This window comes from Lathyrus oleraceus, chromosome 6 (genome assembly GCF_024323335.1).
Source record: "Lathyrus oleraceus cultivar Zhongwan6 chromosome 6, CAAS_Psat_ZW6_1.0, whole genome shotgun sequence".
Taxonomy (NCBI): Eukaryota; Viridiplantae; Streptophyta; class Magnoliopsida; order Fabales; family Fabaceae; genus Lathyrus; species Lathyrus oleraceus.
In genome coordinates this window covers 501098767-501121115 of record NC_066584.1, presented here as the reverse complement: position 1 = coordinate 501121115, position 22349 = coordinate 501098767, and the positions used below count along the sequence as shown (strand labels likewise).

Here is a 22349-nt window from a genome sequence, read left to right as displayed (position 1 = left end):
CCGGGGCGAGTGACGACATTCTTGACCAACCCCATGCTTGTAGCAAATATGCGTATGAATAAAACGTACAAGTATTTTTTTGGCATTTTTACATAACACACTATATAGATGGGCCAAAACAGCTGAACCTCAACTATATGTACTTACCTTATTTATGTTTCGTAACAACGGTAAATACATAATATTTACCCTATTACCAGTACTTTCGGGAAATAAAAAATTATTGAATAGAATCATAATATAACACCGAGCTTTAATTATTTTTTCATACTCGGTAGATTCTTCGGTCAATGTTATACTTGCATAATATTGCTTGTGATATTTTAAGTTAATACCTTGACCCCTAGCTTGAGCAGAAGTTTCTCCCGTAGCTTGGTCGTCACACAAAAGGGCATCCAACAATTCATTGCAAATAGAGTTATCTTGGTTAACTCTACCATTTACGGCATTACCATCGATACGTAGACCCAACAACATGTAGACGTCCTCAAGTGTGACGATACACTCACCGAAAGGAAGGTGAAATGTGTGGGTCTCGGGTCTCCATCTCTCCAACAAAGCAAGAATAAATTTGTAGTCAACCGAGTATGAGACTATGTTGAGGAGATTACCAAAATCGCATCCTCGAATATATGGTTCTATCAAAGTATCATGGGGTACATATTCATGTACACGACATCGAAATCGTTTTGGATCCTAATAAAACATAAGTAAGAAATAAAGTAAGAATAAGTAATAAACAATAAAAACATAAGTACGAAATAAGTAAGAAGAAGTAATAACATACACATTTCGCAATATTGTCGATTATTCCTCGATATTCATCACTCATACTCAAGAGAGACATAATGCTACAGAGGTTGAGTGTTGCAGAGGTTGATTGTTAGCGTTACAGATGTTGAGTGTTGTGAGTTGCTGCCCTATTTATAGATGAGATAGTGTTTCCGCATGTGAAGTATGGGATATGGCATATGCATGTGAGATAGGTGTATGCGCATAAGGCTAGGGTGCATGCTTTGTTTAAGACATGCATGGTCACATGCTCCAAGGCTAGTCGCGTATGCATGCCTTTTTATGCATACAAGGAAGATACGCCTAAGGCTAGGGCGTATGCCTTGCTTTATGCGTCATTGAAAAGGGCGCCTGCCTTGGATTATTAGGGTAGAGGCATCTTCTTTGCAGTCGCATGCTTCTAGTATTGGATTATTATGGCAGAGATTCTTTACAGACGCATGTTTTGCAATGTCTTGTCTCTGCATGGATTCTTTGCATTGCATTGTCCTGTATTTGCAGATTAATTGCGTGATCAGTATATACATTGTCTCCCCTATTTAACTACATGCGAATAACAGATCAATGCATTCACCATCAGTGCCCATACAGATTAGTACAAATACTAAACTTACATTTGAAAAAATGTTTTCCTCACCACATTACATGATCAGTTCCCATACCGAAGGTGAAATATTTGAGCATCAATTATTCAGTTTTTGTTTTCGCAACACAGAAGTAACTCGGTTTACAATAAATCGACGATCAAATTTTTCACATTTGAAACAAAAAATAGAAAAGAAATTGCAGTGTAGTCCTGTGGGTCAAATCATCTATAAAAGTTCGGTGTGGTTTGCAAACAACCAAGTAAAGTTTTATCAGTTGAAGATTCGAGATGATGATGATGTTCATCATATGTTTGTCAGTCATGAACAATATGGGTACAACGATATAAAGTTATATATATTACCACAATAACAATAAGTGTCTCGGTTCATTGATCAGTCACAAGTGTTTTGTGAAACTGATGACGACGAACATGTTGATCGAACTAATGCAATAAGGTACAAGATTTATTATCGAAATGAGCGTTGCCTTTTCCGGTTATCAGCTTCTTACCGGAAGATGAGTGATTCTTGGGAGATTAGATCCATGGGTCCAGTTCACACATGCATGCTCACGAGTTCAATGCAAGACCATCACAAACTTAGCTCTCAGATAATATGCGATGAAATTTTGTCTGTCATTAACGACAATCTTTCATTAAAGGTGAGTACAATAATCTCGCATATTGTAACACTATACAACTATACTTCATCATACAGGAATGCTTGGATAGCTATGACAAAGGCGGTTGAAAAAGTGTATGGCAATTGGGAGAAGTCTTACAAACAACTTCCAAAATACTTAGTGGCTCTCAAACAGTATGCTTCATGGACTATTGTCAAGTTGGGAACATTACCGACGTATACCCCAAACGGGACTTGTGCTATTGGAAATGAAATATTCCACCATCTCTTCTGGGCGTATCAATCATGCATCAAAAGTTTTGCTTTCTGTAAACCTATTATACAAATTGATGGTACATGGTTGTACGGGAAATATAAAGGAACGTTATTGATGGCAGTGGCACAAGATGGCAACAACAACATTTTTCCAATCGTCTTTGCCCTAGTTGAAGGGGAGACTGTTGAGGGATAAGTTTTTTTCTAAAAAATCTCTGATTGCACGTTGCTCCTCAACCTAACTTATGTTTGATCTCTGACCGACACCCTTCAATAGTGAGTGCCTACAAAAACATTGATAATGGCTGGCAGAATCCTTCATCGATGCATGTCTACTACATTAGACATATCGCTCAAAACTTTATGCGAGAGATCAAAGATAAAACGTTGCGGAAGAAGGTTGTCAGTGCAGGTTATGCATTAACAGAATCTTCTTTCAAACACTACCGTGAAAACATCAGATTGTCTAACGCAAATGCAGTACGATGGATCAATAGTATTCCATTGGAGAAGTGGACTAGGGCATACGACAACGGTCAATGTTGGGGCCACATGACAACAAATCTTGTGGAATCAATGAACTCTGTCTTCAAATGCATCATAAACCTATCTATATCCGCTTTAGTACAAGCAACATATTTCAGGCTAGGGGCGTTATTTAAGACTATACGTTCAAAATGGAGTTCAGTGTTACAATCTGGGCAATTGTTTAATGATGCTTCAATGAAATTCATTATACACGAAATTGCCAAAGCTAACACACATGTGGTCACGGTGTTTGACCGTATTAAGGGTTGATACAACATTGTTGAGTCCATGGATCACAATGAAGGCATGTCGATGGGACAATATAGAGTGGAACTAGATAGAGGTTGGTGCGACTATGGAAAGTTCCAAGTCTTTCGTATGCCCTGCTCCCATGTCATTACGGCATGTTCAAAGGTTCGAAGGGATCCATTCTACTTACTATCTGACGTTTGCAAAGTCATAAGCATATCCAATATTTACAAAATTAGCTTTTCAGTTGTTGCAAACGAGGATTACTGGCCTGAATATCAAGGGGACATTATCTGGCACAATGAGGTCATGCGAAGAAAGAAAAAGGGTCGCCCAAATAGCACCTGTATTCGAACCAAAATGGCTACGGAGAATAAAATGGTTCGATTATGTAGTTCATGTCGTCAGCCCAGTCACAATCGTACTAATTGTCCCAGTGTTGGAACAAGCACAACAAGATAATTTTACATGTACCTCTTTTGCTTTATATTAAAAAAAAATTATTTCATATGATAACTTTGTGGGAAAATACAATCACAAACAAATATAACACATTTAACACACAAGCAACACATAAACAACAACACAACAGACAACAACGAATAAAATACCATTACTATAACTAAGCGATTACAACCATGAAAACAATTTCAAACATATTATACATCATCTTGTGAACGTCTCTGTCAGTTTTAATATCCATCCATACACGCACTTCTCCATTTTGGTTGAACGTGGACTCAAGCCATTGAATTCTTCTAATCCTTTCACCATCTGCAATTTCTCCATCTAATCAACGGTTCAACGTCTGATTAAGACGTTCAAACGATTCTATATTCCAAAGTCGAATCTTTATCGGAGGCTTCACTGCTGAAAAAATTAAATCGGCATTTCTCTTGTGAATGTATTCAAACATGGTTAAAAAACAAAAAATTGAAGGAGATTTAATTAGAATGAAAGAAAATGGGGTTGGAGGGTAAGAAGTAGTCTGCAAAAAAACATGGGAGATGCGCATGTTATTTATAGATGAACTATGAAATGCATGTGCCACACACACATGGCAATGCATGCGCCAGATGCATTGACGCACACACTAAATCACACATGCATGTACCAAGAAGCATGGCGCCTTAGTGCAATGTAAATGAAAGCATGCGCCATCTCCAATGGCGCCTCCTCTCTAGCTTAATTGGATGCGTTAGTTCAACTGACGCATCAGTTAAAAAAGGTGATTATTTTGGTATGTTTTTTGAAATTTTGGTTATTTAGGTATTTTAATTTAAAATGTTGGTTATTTAAAAAAAACTATTTTTGTTTCCATGAGCAAATATTTTTAATATTTATTAATCTCATTAGTATGATTTAGAATAGAATCATATTATATTACGACCCCAAAAGTATATTGGATATCTTATTTATTCCTTTGTAAGGAATAAAATTATAGATATTATATTACTAGACAATATGTTGGTTTTGTAGTATTAGTCATTGATTGCTTTTATGTGAAAAAAACATAGAGTTCGTTAAACACAAATTATTAAGTGTTTTAGACTAGACAATGATCCATGAATACCATCCAAAAAGGGGGTGCAGATACACTCTCACTCCTAGACATCGGATATGAGCATGACATATCTTTCATCTTAATTGTTGATGTTTATCTGCACTTATGTCAGACAAATTGGGAACATGTATAGTTGTCTTCTCTATATTAGTGTGACCATGAGTCGTACCTGGATATCTTCTCATTCACACTTTCAAAGTTTCACCTTATTCACGTAAGTGTTAATCTTTTGCAAATACCTTCTCTAATCACCAATGAACCATAATTATTGCACCATAAGTCTCACCATGGCAATCATCTTCAACGTAACATTAATTTATGTTCAAGTATGAGATACTAAGATAGGAAGAATATATATATATATATATATATATATATAATATATATATATATATATATATATATATATATATATATATATTATATATATATAGAGAGAGAGAGAGAGAGAGAGAGAGAGAGAGAGAGAGAGAGAGAGAGAGAGAGTAAATACATGAAATGATAGAGAAAGAATAAGGAAAATTACGTTAAATAATAGATTAAAAAAAGAGATACATGAGCATGAATATATATAAGAGGAAGATATGAGGGGTGGATAGAGAAGTAAGAATATATATAAGAGGAAGATATGAGGGATGGATAGAGAAGTAAGAGACTGGAGATCAACATCATCATATCTTTGAGGTGGTAAAATTTTCCTTCTCACTCTAACACGAACCAATTGATAATCTGGAGCGAATGTATGTCACACTTCTATAAAATTAGAAGTGATGGCCTCAACTGTTGGAACAGGTTTGATTATACATCTACTATCCTTGAGTTTTGATGATAATAAAGTATAAAAGAACAATTTTGTACTCTAACAGTTTGTTGAGTGTGCAGAATCTGACAAGCCAAAAGTTGAATCAACCAGACTTTGAACAGGCTGGAAGTTGAGTAAAGCATAATCTAATCAAGTCAAAAGTTGGGTAAAACAAACTTTAAACAATCCAGATCCTGAATAGAGCAAAGATTGAAGAAGTCAGACGCTGGATAAAGCTGACCAAATCAGATTTTGGACTCTGAACAAAGAGAGACTCTAGATATAGAGACTCTAAAATTTGATAAAAGAGTTTCTAGAGTTTGGACATCATTTGAATCTGAACCAAAGTCACTACATGAATAAGTACTTAACTTAAAGTCAACTCTGGATTCACCAATCAACACATATGAAGTTGACTATACATATGCACTTTGATCCATTCAAGACTGATATTCACTAGACTCTGAAGTCTATTCTCAAGGCTCTAAACTCTGAACATGCTTCAAATCTCGCATATTTGAAGCCGATGTTTTAGAGAAAAAGATTGAATGAATATTCTAAGTGTACATAACAAGTTAAGTTGCGAAATCAAAAGGATGTACTACAAACGACTAAAAGATTTTCTTTTCACTACCCACGATTTACGGCTAAACCTACCTAATGTTACAGTTGTGGTGGATTTGAACAAGTTTCCAATTATATCCTCCTACAGTCTTATTCTTTATCTTTATAAAGAGAACAATATAATTGTGAAAGGAGAGCTTTTGTGAAGATCTTGAACGAACTTCATGATGAAGAAATTTCAATGCAGAAAATCAACATCAAGAGAAAATAGAGAGAAACACTTAACAGTTCATTTCATATATTCTTAAGTGTAATTTCTTAATATCATTGTGTGTATCTACCTGTTAAAAGCATCCTTGTAAACACAAATCTTGTATTTAACAGTTGTTAAATTCCTTTATGGACTAGGATATAGTCAGAAGCCTCAAGAAGTCATTGACGGTTAGTCTTTGAGTTGTAATCACTACTACAAAATATATTTATGGTAACACTAAATTACATCGGTCTGACAATTAATTATGGTAATACCTCATTTTTGGACATGTTTTACTTTTTATATTTATGAAAAGACATTGCATTACGGTCAAAACAATTAAATGTGATTATACATTCATGGAGTGACAGAGTTCGAATCCCAGCTACAACAATTTTCTACTTTTTGGTTATAGTTAGTGTTGTTCTTATAATATGATATACATATTAAAATTAAAATACTTATCACCATTTTTGGTAATGTCAACCATTGTGAAAGGCATTACATTTCATCATGATTTTTGGAATACGACTATGGTGAAATTGTTTACCCATATATAAGCAAATTAACTCTCGCTTCTTGACATTATCGTCGTATCAGTCACAGCAAAAACCTAGCACACATTTTCTCATGTTTTCTTCATCATTAGCTTTCATATTCCACACTTCTGCCTCAATCTTGTTCTTCATACATAAAAGTATTCTTCTTCTTCCTTATCGCGTATGTTGTTGTTATGTTTCACATGATTTTCACATTATTTCCTTTTTGTTTTTGTTGTTGATAAATGTAGATAAATATTGTATGATGTTGTTGTATGTTGTTGTTTTTGTTTTTATTATATTATGTTATTTTTGTGTATGTTGTTGTATGTTGTCGTGTATGTTATTGATGTTGTTTTGTTTCAAATTTTGCTTATGTTTCAATAGCTTGTTTCATAAATGTTGTTGTATGTTGTTGATGGGTTATTGTTGATAAATGTTGTTCTATGTTGTTAATGTTGTTGATAAATATTGTTGTATATTGTTATATGTTATTGTTGTTGTATTATGTTATTTTCGTGTATGTTAATGTATGTCGTTGATGTTGTTTTGTTTCAGAATATGCTTATGTTTCAATAGTTTGTTTCATAAATGTTGTTGTATGTTGTCTATGTGTTATTGATGTGTTGTTGTTGATAAATATTGTTATATATTGTTGACGATGTTTTTGATAAATGTTCTTGTATGTTGTTATAGGAATGCATGTTTCAATAACGATGATGAACTTAAAGTGAATGTTGCAAACTTGTGTGTGTCATACCCTAAGTTTTTCACTTGCATCAGCATAGCATAATTGTTTCATCTTATCATGCATTTCATCAGTCAAAACCACTCATCGGAGTTCAGATAAAAAGTCAAGAGTTATGGCATTCCATCTGGTCTTGATGACATTCATTCAGTTTTTTGTTTGATTAAGAAGTCCAAAGCCTCAATTTCTCAATCTCGGTACATCATTCATTCGGTTGCATCTTGTTTAGGAGGTTCAAAGGGTGTCAGTCAAAAGTATCATCGTCATCTGAATCTTTGTAGAGTTGTAATTATGTTTGAGAATTATAAGCAAATGGTCCAAGAGTGATTCATTTACATCTGATTGTCTATTTACAATTGTTCTGTCAGTAAACCAATGCATTCACAAGACATTTGTATTATCTACTCATCACAGCATGCATTTCTTTCTGCATAATGCTTAAAATATCAAACAGAATAATTTTTCGGATTTACAGGCAGATCGATTGAATCAATTTTCAAATATGCGCAGAATTAGCGGGCAAAAAATTTTAAATTTGAGCTTGTAGACGTCAGTATTATTAATCTACAGTTCGCATAATTTAACTCGGTATGCTCGTTTTATTTTTTCGACTACTTTTTCAGTTGCATTCTAATCAGCCTGAGCCTTTAAATCGGTCATTTTTTATTTCAAAATTTTATCGAAACTTGTATGTTTCCGAGAATTTTATTTCGCGTTGATCATTTTATTGCATTAAATTTATTTTTTCGGATATTTTTGCACTCGGTTTTTATTCAGTTTTTGTCCGATTATTTTTGTTCTTTTGCCAAAATAATCGAAAGATTTATTAGAATTATTTGTATTTTAGATTCAATTTTAAGTTGTGTTTGTTTATTTTTTAATTTTATTAGTAAAAATAAAATGGTTAATTTGTTTATTTGAATTAAAATGTTAATGGTAAGACCAATCACCATGTGCCACTTATCTCCATTTTATTTGCAAAATTAATTAAAATTTGATCCATTGAAAATAGGACATGTGGCATTGGCTTTATATATTTTTCTTTCTTATTTTTTACCATCCACGTGACTTCATATATCTGACTTTGAAATAAGAAGAAAAAAACATCACATAGAGAAAACCAAGTTTTCATTTTCGGTCATCCTCCCCGCATCTCATAAACCTTTCTCACTTTCTATTTTTCTACAAAAACTAAAACTCATCTTCATCATTCATAATACCCTTCTTCCTTCTTCTTCTTCGTTAACCTCATTTTCCCCACACCACTCAAACAACATTGAGCCACCATTTGCTTCAGGGTGTATGCGGGTTGGGTTGGACCGGGTTTGGCCTAACCCGTTACCCAACCTGTTCAAACTTCAATGGGTTGATTTTGTCGTCTAACCCGTATTTTCATTGTCAAAACTGACCCGAACCGACCTGTTCATTAATGGGTTGGGTTGGGTTGGGTTCGCGAGTTGTGTTTCAAATAAAAAATATATTTTTTATGATTCTTTTTGTCGATTTTAAAAAAATGTAGCACAACTCAATACAATCATACTCATTTATAACACTCAAATTTAATGAAACACATCATATAGTATCTAATAAAATTCATCAACACGACATAATACTTTATAATATTATAAAATTCAGCAACACACGTTATTTCCATAAAATACATCAGTTGGAAATGGTACAAAATAAAATAAGAAACAAAATTTAATCTTAGAATTATGTAAATTCATTGGTCTAATAGTATTATTGGTGGAGAGAAAAAATTGGAAAAATTATGGTTATTAGTGAAATATTAACTTTATATTTTTATTTAAAATAATAATAAAAATAATAAGAAATGACTAAAGGGACATCAACAGGTTGGGTCAACAGGTCCGCGAGTTGTAAAACTCAAAATCGATACTCGAACGAAAACTATATGTGTTGTTATGGGTTGGGTTGGGTATACCCATAAATGGATGAGTTCGGGTAATTTATGGGTTGAGTTGGTTTGGGTCAGCGAGCCCGTGGGTCGACTCGCACCCATGAACACCCCTAATTTTCTTTATTCTTCTACCGCTTCACACACCTTCAATCTCAAGCTCATCCATCACTCCATCTTCTTCCCTCTCAAAACCCGACGCTTGTAACACTGTATCCAACCATCTAACGCTACAACCACCATATTCTGATCATCATCAACCTATTAGCACCTTCATCAACCTGTTACCACCTTCATCAACTGAAATCAACCCTCACGCACCACCTTCATCAACCAAAACCACGCACTTACAACCACCTTCGACCAACAAACACATCACTTCAAACCTCCCCTCACATCCTCTTTCACCATCATCTTCAACTCATCACTATCATCTTCAAACTCACACAAATAACAACACCAAACTTCACATCAACCACAAAACCTTCATTGTCTCAACTCCCTTCATCACTCTCCTCCGCACAACAACCCAAATACATCACTTTTTTCATTCAACTAACTTTGTTCACTTCCAGCAACGAACCAAACACAACACTAACTCATAACTATTTACGTACGCATACTACAACATCACCAACTCTGGTTTGCTCTACTTCATCTCCACCCCTTCATCACCACCCCTTCATCACCACCATTACACCATACATCAACATCATTGCACAACAATAACAATAACAATAACAATAACAACAAAATAGAAAGATAGTGAAGAAAAACACCATCAACAACACACCACCACCACATTTAACCGAACCACCACCGTGTTTAACCAGACGACCATCATATTCCTCATCTTCGCTGCTTCTAGAATCGAGAGAGAGATAGATCAAAGAGATCAAAGAGAGGGAGAATATAAGGATTTTAATTTTTTTTGTTCTGCTTGTTTGTGCTTTAAGAGGAAGAGGGAAATGTTTTCCTCTGTTTTTGATTTGCTGAAATGAGTTGGAAGAGATGACTTGATTTTCCCTTTTTTTAAGATCCTTCATCGCCACACGTAACTGCCCCATTGGTTCTTTTGAATTTGAAATAAAGGAGATCAAAATTTCACTTGAGGAGGCTACGGTTTACCGGGGGTGTGTTTTTCTTTCCTTTTTTATTTTTATTATTTTATTTATTTTTTATTTTGTTATTTATTTTATTTTTTATTTTTTATTATTATTTAGGAAAAGCATCTAGAGTTAAGAAGTTTATTTGGAATTTTGGCTAGTTCACTTTTGGCCCACATTTATTTGCACCCCATTTCAATTTCACAAAGGAGTTATTATTGTTTTTATTATTTATTATTTTGATTTAACTTAATTAAATGTTGGATTAATTGAGTAAATTTAATTAGTCGATTTAATCTTATTAAATTATCTGTGTTTTGGATCACTAAGTGATTGTTGATTTTCGCAGATGCATTGTAACTTCGGAGTTAAAAATTCAATTTAACTTTGGAAATTGCCTAAACACATAAAGTTTTGTAGATCGGCCTCAGAGAGGGTGATTCCTACATGAATCTCTTTACGATTGCTTAACATATCGCTAAATTCCTTAGTTTAACTGTCGTTTATTTTCATTAAAAAAATGTCGCTTAAATCGTCATTTTTTTCCACATATGCATTGCGGTTTCGCAGGTAAAAAATCAATTTAACTTCATAAATTGCTAACGCATAAATTTTTGTTGACCGACCTCAGATAGGGTGATTCCTACATGAATCGCTTTATGATTGCTTAGCATAACACTAAGTTCTTTAGTTTAAATGTCGTTTCCTTTTACCTTTTTCAAAATATTGCTTAAATCATCGGTTTTTTACATATGCATTGCAATTTCAGAGTTAAAAATTCAGTTTAACTTTAGAAACTACTTAACGCATAAAGTTTTATTGACCGACCTCAGATAGGGTGATTCCTACATGAATTACTTTACGATTGCTTAACATAGCGCTAAATTATGTAGTTCAAATTTCTGATTTTATTTCGGGTCCCTTGACTTTCTCTTGGGCTTTCTTACGACAAGATTTTTTATTTACAATTGTCTTTTGACCTCGTATTGTTAATTATTGTACTATATCCATATTCGACAAATTGTACCCCCATTCCCGTGATGTGTAATAAGTTTACCGCTTTTATTTATTTTATTGTGTTAATTGATTGTTAATCCAAAGATTAAAATTAACCACTTTCAGAAATGAGTAAAAATAATAATAACTCGATCCAACGTCAAGTATTTTTCCTAAATCGAATTCAAATTGAATGCAAAGTCGAGCATCTCCCCTAATTAATCCAAAATCTTTTCATAAATCAACTTTAGACACTTGATTCAATGTCAAGTTGTCCCCCTGTTTTTAAAAAGCTTTTCACAATAAAATGTAAGAATCTGATTAGGTTTAGACTTTCTCTTTTTTGAATGTTAGGATGTTGTTGTAGAGTTTCATGCTTGAACATTCGACTTTCATATTAAAATACAATAATTATCTGAATTAAGTCATTTCTCTTATAGAAGAAAATGATTGATTGGGTATCGACCTTCTCTTTCCCGATTTTTTGAACACTGTAGTAGAACTCCCAGTCTGAATAATCGTCTTTCGTTAATGAACTTTGACCTAATTTACCACACATTTTCATAAATAAACATTTAGATGAAAAGAGAGTGATTGGTCTTAGGCCTCTTCTTTTCGGGCATTTGAGTACTACATTAAAGCTTCATGTTTGGACGCCTATATCCACTTAAAATCAACTGAAGCAAATCAAACTTGGTTTTCCACCTTTGCGCCAAAAATATTTTCAGTAATGAGTACGCTTTATCCATATTGACGTGAAACAAACAAAGACTCCCGCCTCTAAGAGCGAGCCACAAGTAAAGGTTTAGTCACTCAATATGTCTAAAGGATCACTCCTTAAAAGCAATCAAGCCAGTAGTTCTTTCTAAGTAGAACTACATAGCCTTGAGTTCTCCATAGCACTTGGAGATATGTAGGAGCAGGATTGGGAAATCTTGTTAGGCACCCCTTTAATAAAAAATGTTATTCTTTTATTTTTTCTCACTCGATAGGTAGAAGTTCTCAAACTAATATCATGCTAACACTCTTACATGAAACTAACTAAATAGGTCCCATCGAATATAATGAATATGAGGGGTGCTAATACCTTGCCCTTGCATAACCGACTCACGAACCCGATTTGGTTGTGACAACCATTTATTTTTTATTTTTTATGGGTTTTATCGATATTTTACTTTTCCCCTTTGGGAATAAATAAATTTCGGTGGTGACTCTATTTTGTTTATATTTCGAGTGTTCCTTACACTCAGGTATTTTTCGCGTCAGGATAGTTGGCGACTCTGTTGGGGAATAACTAACCTAAACGAGTCCATCCTAGTTTAGTTTGTTTTATGTTTGAGTGTTTGCTTTTATCTGATTGTTTACTTCTTATCCACTTTATCTTTATATGCCATTATTGTCTGTTTATCCAATTTCTATATAGTATTGTTATATGGTATCATTGGAACTCTCTGATTATTGGCATTTGTGAAAGGAAAAGCTTTATACCCGAGCTATGAGAAAAATTAAGTTAAGATGGTGGTCGTGTAATGTTGACCTGTGAGACATCAGACTCGTTAGGTTTATGTGATAACCCCACTCAAATGAGATCCCTTGAAAGTATTATTATCTTAAGATTATTCATTCTGGTAGTGATATTTTCAACCTCGACCCATGATTCTGAGGACCCTTTGTAAAACCCTGAACCAATGGCTTTTAGGATCGATGGTTGTGTAGTGTTGACCTACCTGACTTAAGACTTGTTTTTCTGGCAGTGATAATAGCATCACCGAGAATGGATGGGTGGTTATGAATCCCCCATGAATTCAGTTGGAAGGTTTTGGGTTTATTTTGTTATGTGAAGTTTTTTAGAGAAATGTGAGGAGGTTAGAGGCTTGTTAAAGGAGTTAGTTTTTGTGAAAAAATCTCATATGTAATTCTGTTATGGATTGATTATTGAAGTTTGTTATGACAGTTAGATTTCAGTTATAGTTATTCTCAAAACTTGAAAATAGTTATGGATTGATTCCCCCCAAATTGGTTCTCAGTGTTCCTTTTGTTAGCAGGTGTTGGCAAGGTTATGTGGATTGAAGAGTTGATGGAATTGGTTGAAGAATTGTCAAGGTTATAAGTAGGAAGTTAGTTGGAGTCAAGAAAATGGTTGGTTAGGAAGTTAGTTTTGGAATAATGAAGTTAGTTGGTATCATTGTGTTGAATTGGATGTGAGGTAGTTAGTTGGTTTATGAAGGGTTTGTTAGAAGTTAAGAAAAAATGAAGTGAAAATAGTTTGTGTATTTGGTTTTCATTCGTTTTCTTTTATGCCATGCAGGTTAATGTTTTTTATTGGAATTTTGATGCAAGGATCACTTGGAATCGCTATGGATAATGCTATGGAATTGAGCTTAGAGTCATGCTTGGGCAAGGATTCTTATGGAATTATGGTTTTGGAATTGTAGTTGTAGGTTTGATGTAATGTTATAATGTATTTGGGATTTCGTATGTAATGATGAAAATTTGAAATTGGATGTAATATGAATTGTATATGATTTTGGAATGAATGAAATTAGGGGTAATCTTGTAAGATGGAATTGAATGTAAAAAATTTGGAAATTGAAAATGAAATGAAAAAGAGCTTAATGAACATGGTTTTGAATGAAATATTGGATTGTTATAATTGAAATGTGAATACTAATGGTATTTGAAATGTGTATGAAAAGATGGTTGAACATGTGATTGAAATGTGAATACTAATGGTATTTGAAATGTGTATGAAAAGATGGTTGAACATGTGATTGAAATGTGTATGGAATTATGGACTTGAAAATGGCCTAAAATGGAGAAAGGTTGAAAAAACGTGTAAAGTTCATGTAAGTCCAAGTGGTCTGATCAGATTTTGGACCAGGTCATAGACCAAGTTCCTTGGTCCAAAAGTTGGCTAGACCAAGGAATGAACCAACCTCAAAACCAAGCAAAGACCAAATAAACCAATGATCTTATGATGAAACTTGATGTAATGCATAGAAACAAGTATTAGGGGATTAAAAAGTGATGAGTTGACTTTAGTCAACTGGTTAGCAAAAAGTCAACAGTTGACCAAAAGTAAATTGTAACCAAATTGGCCAATCAATGTAACATTTGCAATGGACATGAGCATTTGTGATGAAAAGAACATGATATGGTTGCAGTGAAGTATTTAATGGATTGAAATGGTCATGAATGCAATTGAACTAAAGACTTGACTAACTATCCAATAAACCACACCCTAAAGCACCAAGATGAATGATATGTATCCCATGATTGAATGAACTTGAATGAACCAAAGATAAATGGGTGGACATCAAGAATGGCAAAGATCATATGAAATGATCAGGTGGAATGGTGGGACTTGAAATGGATCCAATCTTACTAATGAGATCTCTTGATTAACCAAAGACAAAAGGCCTTGAATAGAACTTGAACAAACTAATGCATTGTGTACAAACGAATGATAGTGACCAGATGAAATTAGGGTTTTTGGGGTTTGAATGATCTGGATGATGCTTGCAATCCAACATTAATGAATTAGGATTTCTCTTATGCTCCATAATGAAAACAACCAAGATGAAGATTTCACCAATACAAACATGCCATGTAAGAACCCTAGCTTAGGACTTAACCTCCTTCAATGCTTTGTGTGATCAAGGCCATTGAGTCTATGATTTTGTGGTTTTCAATGCATGTGAATGTACTATGGTGTCATGGATATGTAGATGAAATCTCAAACCAAATGTTATGTAGAAATGCAAAGGGGATGTCAAATTTTGGGGTATGACAATAATATACACAACAATAAAAAATATTTGAATCGTTACCCACAAGCTAAGTTGCAGCGTTGTTGTTGCGATTTTAGTGTTGTTGTGCGATAGTGATAAATCAGAAGCGGTTTGTCGTTGTAAATGGTTGCAACAAAGATGTAGTATGTTGAACGGTGGAGGTGGTGATGTTTTGATTGTTGTTGTGTTGGCGACAAATCAAAAATTTCGTGGTGGTTATATGGTGGCTTGCTGACAGAACAGAGAGAATGAGTTATACATGGGTTTATGTTGGTGTTCGAAAGAGAATGGTACGAGAATTGTATTCACGGTGGAACTGAGTTTGTGGTTGTTGTGAGACGGTGGCCGTTTCGTGTGGAAGGAAGGAAAAAAATGGTGGATTGAATAATGCGGTAACCACCAATGGCTTTGGTTGAGGTATGAAGTGGAGGTTTGTGAAGAGAGATGAGATGTTCGTTTTGGTAATGGGAAGGGTGAAGAAGATGTAGAGTGTTCTGTAGTTTTCACTCTTTCCTTCTTTTTCTTCTTCTTTCATTACTTTCTATATTTGGATTTCTGAGAGAGGATGAGAGTATGGGCTGTAAAATAAAGTGTGTTGTGATTATGTTTTAACAAAGATTTTTTTATGTGGGTGCAGACACACTAGAGAGAAAAAGAACATTCCATCCTTCTTACCTTTCTCTTTTTATTTTTTATTTTTTTATTTTCGTTTTGGTAAGAGTGAAATAAGAGACGTATGTCGCTGCTTTTTTTCCAAGTCTCAACATTAGTTAGTATATATAGTATGAATTAATGTTGCAAATTTAATTCAAATACCCACACTGCTCTTAGATGTTTTTAGGTGATCAAATTGAGTTTTAAAAAAGTGATGAAACAAAATCACCATATTTTTAATACAAATAAATAAAATAATCTAATTATTTTATTTATATCTATTTATTTTCCTTGATTATTTGATTAAAAATGAAATAAAAAGGAAATAAAATGAATAAAAATCAAACGCGCAAATGTGCGAAAAAATAAAATGAATGCACTAAAATAATCTACGTGAAATATAATCCAGGCAAACAGACAATCGCAAATCAAATCTGGAAGTTAAAAATACCCGGATGAAAAGGCTCACACTGATCAAATGCAAATGCACACGAATGAGAAAAAATAAAATGAGCACACCAAATTAAACTATGCGTAATGTAGATCAATAAAACAGACAGTTGCATGCATAAACCTGAAAATATTATTCGCTGATTTTACGCACGGTTAAGAAATCGATTGAATCGTACTGTCTTTAAAACTAAAATTTTATTTTGGACAAAACAAAATAAAATAGGTTGATTGAAAAAAATGAAATATCCTGACAAAATTGGGGTACAACAACTAGCTCTGATTGAGAAGAGTTATTACGCTTTCTTCATGGCGCTAGGAATTGTCCCCGACCAAAGGCTAGAATCATATCCATGCCCCCAAGGTTGACCTGGTTCGAAGTGGACCCCTTCGGGATCCACCGCCTACACTCTTTGGCATCTGATCGGATTCCGCTCGTGCTAAGAGCGTAGCTGCCTAGAGGTGAGATTTCTTAGGGGAACTTTTCCAAAGTCTCCCCTCGGTCCTTACAGACCGAGCCTAGTTTCTTTCTTTCACTTGATCGCCTCCTTACGGGTCAACAAGGTTGGGCAGGAAGTTAAATGAGAATGTCGACCCGAGATATCTTCGATGGTACTTTACTTAAACGTTATGGGGCCTATGATGTCTTTTTCCCCTTGTATTTCTCCCTGCGGGACGTGACCTTCACCATTCTGCTGGAGTGAGTTACCGAGCTACTGAAGACCAAATGAGTCTCTGTTATCTTATACATCCGGTTTTGATCGGCGGAGACCTAATATCTCTATGGCCTCAAATCAGAAAATTTTGTTCGGAATCTATTGCCTACAAGGTATCGCGTGAGGACTTCCGCCAATGATGGAAAATGTGGTGGCTACCTACAGGTTCATATCTACGATATTTGGAACTTCCTCGTCCTTCGAACATCTTCGTGCATTTGGATTTTCAATTTTGGTGCAGTATCACCATTCTACGAGGAATATGTGTTTTAGTCGATGGATCACCATCGAGTACACGAGCATTGTGGATCTCAGTGGTGATAATGAGGTATGATAGAATAAAACTGAAATATATGATACTCCAGACCGTAACAATGTACATTACGATTCACGATGGTAGTTGCTTTAATCGCTGATAATCTTGTGTTTGGAGTTTTAGTAATTCTGGTGTGGTATGATCTTCGTTCATTGCTCAGAGGTTCTTCACCTTTTGGAGAAGGTGTGTTACTCATGGACCTACGCCATAAGTCGTTATGGCAAAGATCGTGTTGACTATGGAAAATTGAAGTGATGCACGATTATGAGGTTGATCAAGAATCTTTGGTATGATATTGGAGGTAATTTTGATACAAATCTGAATTTGACCTAGAATCATCTATTCGTGGAATATTCGCAGGAATCATACGTTTGTTGATTCAAGGAATCAAAGTTAAAACGACGCTTAATTAAATCGAACATGATGGATCCCTGTGTTCGATTCTAAATGTTATTGATTCAGTGACATGGGAAGGTTACAGACTGGCGAATTGAAGAGCGGACGTGAAATCATAAAAAAAAACGCAAAAATCAGAAGCGATTCCCACAAACAACGTCACTGTTGGAACCGAAATTGGATGCAATCGGATGATGCAGAAATATAATACTAAAAAAAACAATATTATAAAAAATGTTTTTAATATTTAATAATTGAAATATATTTTTTAAATCTAAAAAAAAGGAAGTGTGTTTTTTCTTATTGTTTGCCAAAAAAAAATCATTTAAAAAAATTGAAGAGAAGCTATTTTATGAATTTTCAAAACAAAATAAAATATACCAATAACTTTTGTGTAAACATGTTATGTATACCTTATTTCCTTTGTGAACGCTTCCTCATGGATATAATTTCGTCCTTATTCCATTTGTCCTTTATATTAATTTGTATCATATTAAAAAAATATAAAAGAAAAATGCACCATCTATTATCTCATTCCATTCATTCATAATTCATTATCCACACCAGGGCTTGGCTTCATGAATGATGTAAACTCCATTCCATTATACAGTGTGTAGTTGTTACATTTACATTAATCCCTCAACAATTGGAGTTAAAATGATTGCTGATATTGTTTGCAGGTTAAATTCTCTATGCACATTGAACCACACATTTATAGAACCAAGATGTTGCATCAATGAATCCGAACGAAAATCAAATGACTCCAATGGCATGGCTTTGAAGAAGTTCAAGAAAGACAGTGTTTACATTGACAAAACCGGCAAATTAAGGAACTTCAATCACAAGAAACTTTCAAGGAGAAGCTGTAACTAATGCTATCCTAGCTGAAACATAACAAGATTGTTCATTAAACATGTCTTTGCGTGCGGGCGCGTGTGTCTGTGTTTGAAAATTATGTTTTATTTTCTTTTTGTAGGTGGTTCTTTGAGAGGAAAAGGATGGAAATTTGGTTCTGGATTTGTTGATGGAATTTTCCCAGTTTTGAGTCCAACCGCACTGCAGATTTTGGATTATCTTCAAAAGGAAGGCGATACGGAGAGAATTTGGAGTTCATTAGACAAGCTTCCACCTTCTCTTGATGCATGGGATGATGTTTTAACTGTGTCTGTTCAACTTCGGATCAGAAAACAATGGGACTCAATCATTTCGGTGAGACTTATATATATAAACTAAGAGTATAACTAACTCTCATCTAATTGTAACCGATTTGTAACTAACTTGTAACTAATAACTAACTCTAACCTGGTGTAACAAATTTGTAACTAACTACAACTAATAACTAACTTTTACATGGTGTAACCAATCTGCAACTAACTTACAACTAATAACTAACTTTGATCCGATGTAACTAACTTATAACTAATTTGTAACTGATATTAATATCTCCGGACACTTTCAGATATGTAAATGGATATTGCTGAGAAGCTCATTCAAGCCAGATGTGATATGCTATAATTTACTGATAGATGCTTTTGGCGAAAGATTTCTATACAAAGATGCAGAATCCATATATTTGCAGCTTCAGGAGGCTAGATGCATTCCCAATGAAGACACCTATGCCTTACTCATAAAGGCTTATTGTATGTCTGGGAAGCTTCAAAATGCTGAAGCAGTTTTCGCCGAAATGCGAAGTTACGGTGTTCCTTCAAGTGCTGTTGTGTACAATGCTTACATAAATGGATTGATGAAAGGAAGAAACTTCGAGAAAGCGGAAGAGATTTTTCTGAGAATGAAGAGAGATGGTTGCGTGCTATCGACCGAAAGTTATACGATGTTGATAAATTTATATGGCAAAGTAAGCTCTTAACAGTTATTTTTCTAGATCATGATTATGCTAATTGTATTGAAATTTGAGTTTTTTTATGCAGGCTGGGAAATCCTATATGGCCTTGAAGGTGTTTGATGAAATGTTGAACCGAAAGTGTAAACCTAATATTTGCACATATACTGCTCTAGTGAATGCGTTTGCGAGAGAGGGACTGTGTGAGAAAGCAGAAGAAATGTTTGAGCATATGCAAGAAGCTGGACTTGAACCTGATGTATATGCTTATAATGCACTTATGGAAGCTTACAGGTTGTTATTGGAAGATGGTATAAATGCAATCTTGTATATTTATCGGAGAAAAATTCATGATTTTTCTTTCCGGAATAGTCGTGCAGGTTTTCCTTATGGAGCAGCAGAAATATTTTCACTGATGCAGCACATGGGATGTGAACCAGATAGAGCCTCATATAATATCTTGGTGGATGCATATGGGAAAGCAGGCTTTCAAGATGGTAATAATCTAACCTGAAAAGTTATCATTTTGTTTGGTTTTTTACTGACACGTGGATTCGGTACTAATTTGAAAAAATGAAATGATTAAATATAACCATATGTGTCTGTATCATGTTTGTGTCAGACACTGACACGCGTCAGACACCAGACATACCTTTAATCTGAAGTGTCGGTGTTACATAATCTATTTGACTAACGGATTGTTCTCAAAGTTTGTGATGCTTGGTTCAACAAATTTACATTGAGTTTACACTTTTAAAATTGGTTTGACACATGTTTTTATTTCTCTTTCTTTTGGATGAAATATATAGATGCTGAATCTGTTTTTGAAGATATGAAAAGAGTTGGAATAACACCAACAATGAAATCCCACATGGTACTCTTATCTGCCTATTCCAAAATGGGAAATGTGAGTAAATGCGAAGACATTCTCAACCAAATGTGTAAATCAGGTCTAAAACTCGACACTTTTGTTCTCAACAGCATGCTGAACTTGTATGGAAGGTTAGGCCAATTTGGAAAAATGGAAGAGGTTTTAACAGTGATGGATAAAGGATCCTATGTAGTTGATATTAGCACATTTAACATCTTGATGCATAGGTATGGACAAGCAGGATTTATCGAGAAAATGGAAGAACTCTTTCGGTTACTTCTTGCCAAAGGTTTAAAACCTGATGTGGTTACTTGGACCAGTCGTATTGGAGCTTACTCGAAAAAAAAGCTTTATCTAAAGTGCTTAGAAATATTTGAAGAAATGATTGATGCTGGTTGTTATCCAGATGGAGGAACAGCAAAAGTGCTTCTTGCAGCATGCTCTAATGAAGATCAGATTGAGCAGGTTACTAATGTGATTAGAACAATGCACAAGGATATGAAGACTGTTCTTCCAGTAGCTTAGGTTTAGTATAAGATATTAACAAATTAAAATGTAATGTGAATCAAAGAAATAGTTAAAATGTTGAAGAGTAAATGAACTTGAAGAGAAAGACTGAAGTTAAGATAAGGTTTGAAACAATTTGAAATCCTATTTGAATGTAAACTACATTTTCAAACACTTATCACATGGAGTGCACATGTACTTCTGAATAAATTGGCCTATCACTAAGTTCGGTGTGCCAGCATATGGCTCGCTCTAAAAATGCCTACCTCAGCATAAGGGTTAGGAAGCAGAGCAGTCGCTTTTTAACCGGCCTATAATCCGGCCCCAAACTTATAAATTCATGACCTAAGTCCAAACACTTGGATGCTTATAAATCTAATATGTGTGAAGACAAGCTTCCTACAAGATTTTGATGAAGAGAACATATTAAGCTTTCCATAATAAAAGAACGAAAAAAGAAGATCATTTCAACATTGTTCAAAATTTTCATGGATCTAATAAAGTTATATGGAATTCTTGACAATATTCTCCTAGTGATCAAAAGTTTTATCATACATTAAAATAATCATTCTAAATCTTTTCTATCATATTTATTTATTTTAAAATAATGTTTAAAAAATGCATGTTCAAAAGTTTTTTAACTTAGATTTTTTTTCAATATTTTGGTCATGTCAATCGATTGATGCCGTGCTACAATCGATTGATCAAACTTTATGTTTTAGATTTTTTCGTTTTTAAAGCAGGACCAATCGATTGATGTTGTATGTTAATTGATTGATCTTAGTATTTTTTCAATTTTTTAGGTATGTCAATCGATTGGTTATGTGTGTCAATCGATTGATGCTGGAAATATTTTGAAAATTTTGAAATATTATTTCACCATTCTTTGCACCATTTCATCATAACTTTTCATGGTAAAAGCTTGCCTCTTTTCATGATCAATTATCTGATTTCCATTCTAACCATTGTCATGTTATGATTGAAGGGATGCATTCATACTATAAATAACCCTTATATTTTCATTACTAAATTCACCTCTTTCAAATCAATTTGCAAAATCTCTATACATTCATTTTCATCTATTTCTCATATTAAGATACATTTGAAAAATAATTTTCATATCATTTTCTTCAAAAAGTACTCTTGAGCACTTAGAGATTATTTTGTTTTGAAATTTCATATTGAAAGAGAAGAAGATTCTAATCAATTGATTAAAGTCTTATCCAATACAATTATTCATATATTCATTCAATTACTTTGTAAAA

General features: G+C 34.1%; 1 protein-coding gene across 1 annotated transcript; it reads left to right on the top strand.

Annotated features, from left to right (window-relative positions):
• Positions 1 to 18331: 18331 nt before the first annotated feature.
• On the top strand, positions 18332 to 21262 carry LOC127097698 (pentatricopeptide repeat-containing protein At2g35130). Its single transcript, XM_051036190.1, has 7 exons — positions 18332 to 18453; positions 18547 to 18731; positions 18843 to 19075; positions 19326 to 19721; positions 19795 to 20000; positions 20079 to 20203; positions 20516 to 21262. The coding sequence occupies exons 1-7, from the start codon at positions 18449 to 18451 to the stop codon at positions 21100 to 21102; spliced, it is 1737 nt and encodes a 578-aa protein (XP_050892147.1). The 5' UTR covers positions 18332 to 18448; the 3' UTR covers positions 21103 to 21262.
• Positions 21263 to 22349: the final 1087 nt, after the last annotated feature.

Excerpts from the sequence above, each read along its gene's own strand:
- LOC127097698 (XM_051036190.1), top strand. Across the intron at positions 18,732-18,842 it reads GAAACTTTCAAGGAGAAGCT|GTGGTTCTTTGAGAGGAAAA; the intron begins GTAACTAATGCT and ends TTCTTTTTGTAG. Across the intron at positions 20,001-20,078 it reads GCACTTATGGAAGCTTACAG|TCGTGCAGGTTTTCCTTATG; the intron begins GTTGTTATTGGA and ends TTTCCGGAATAG.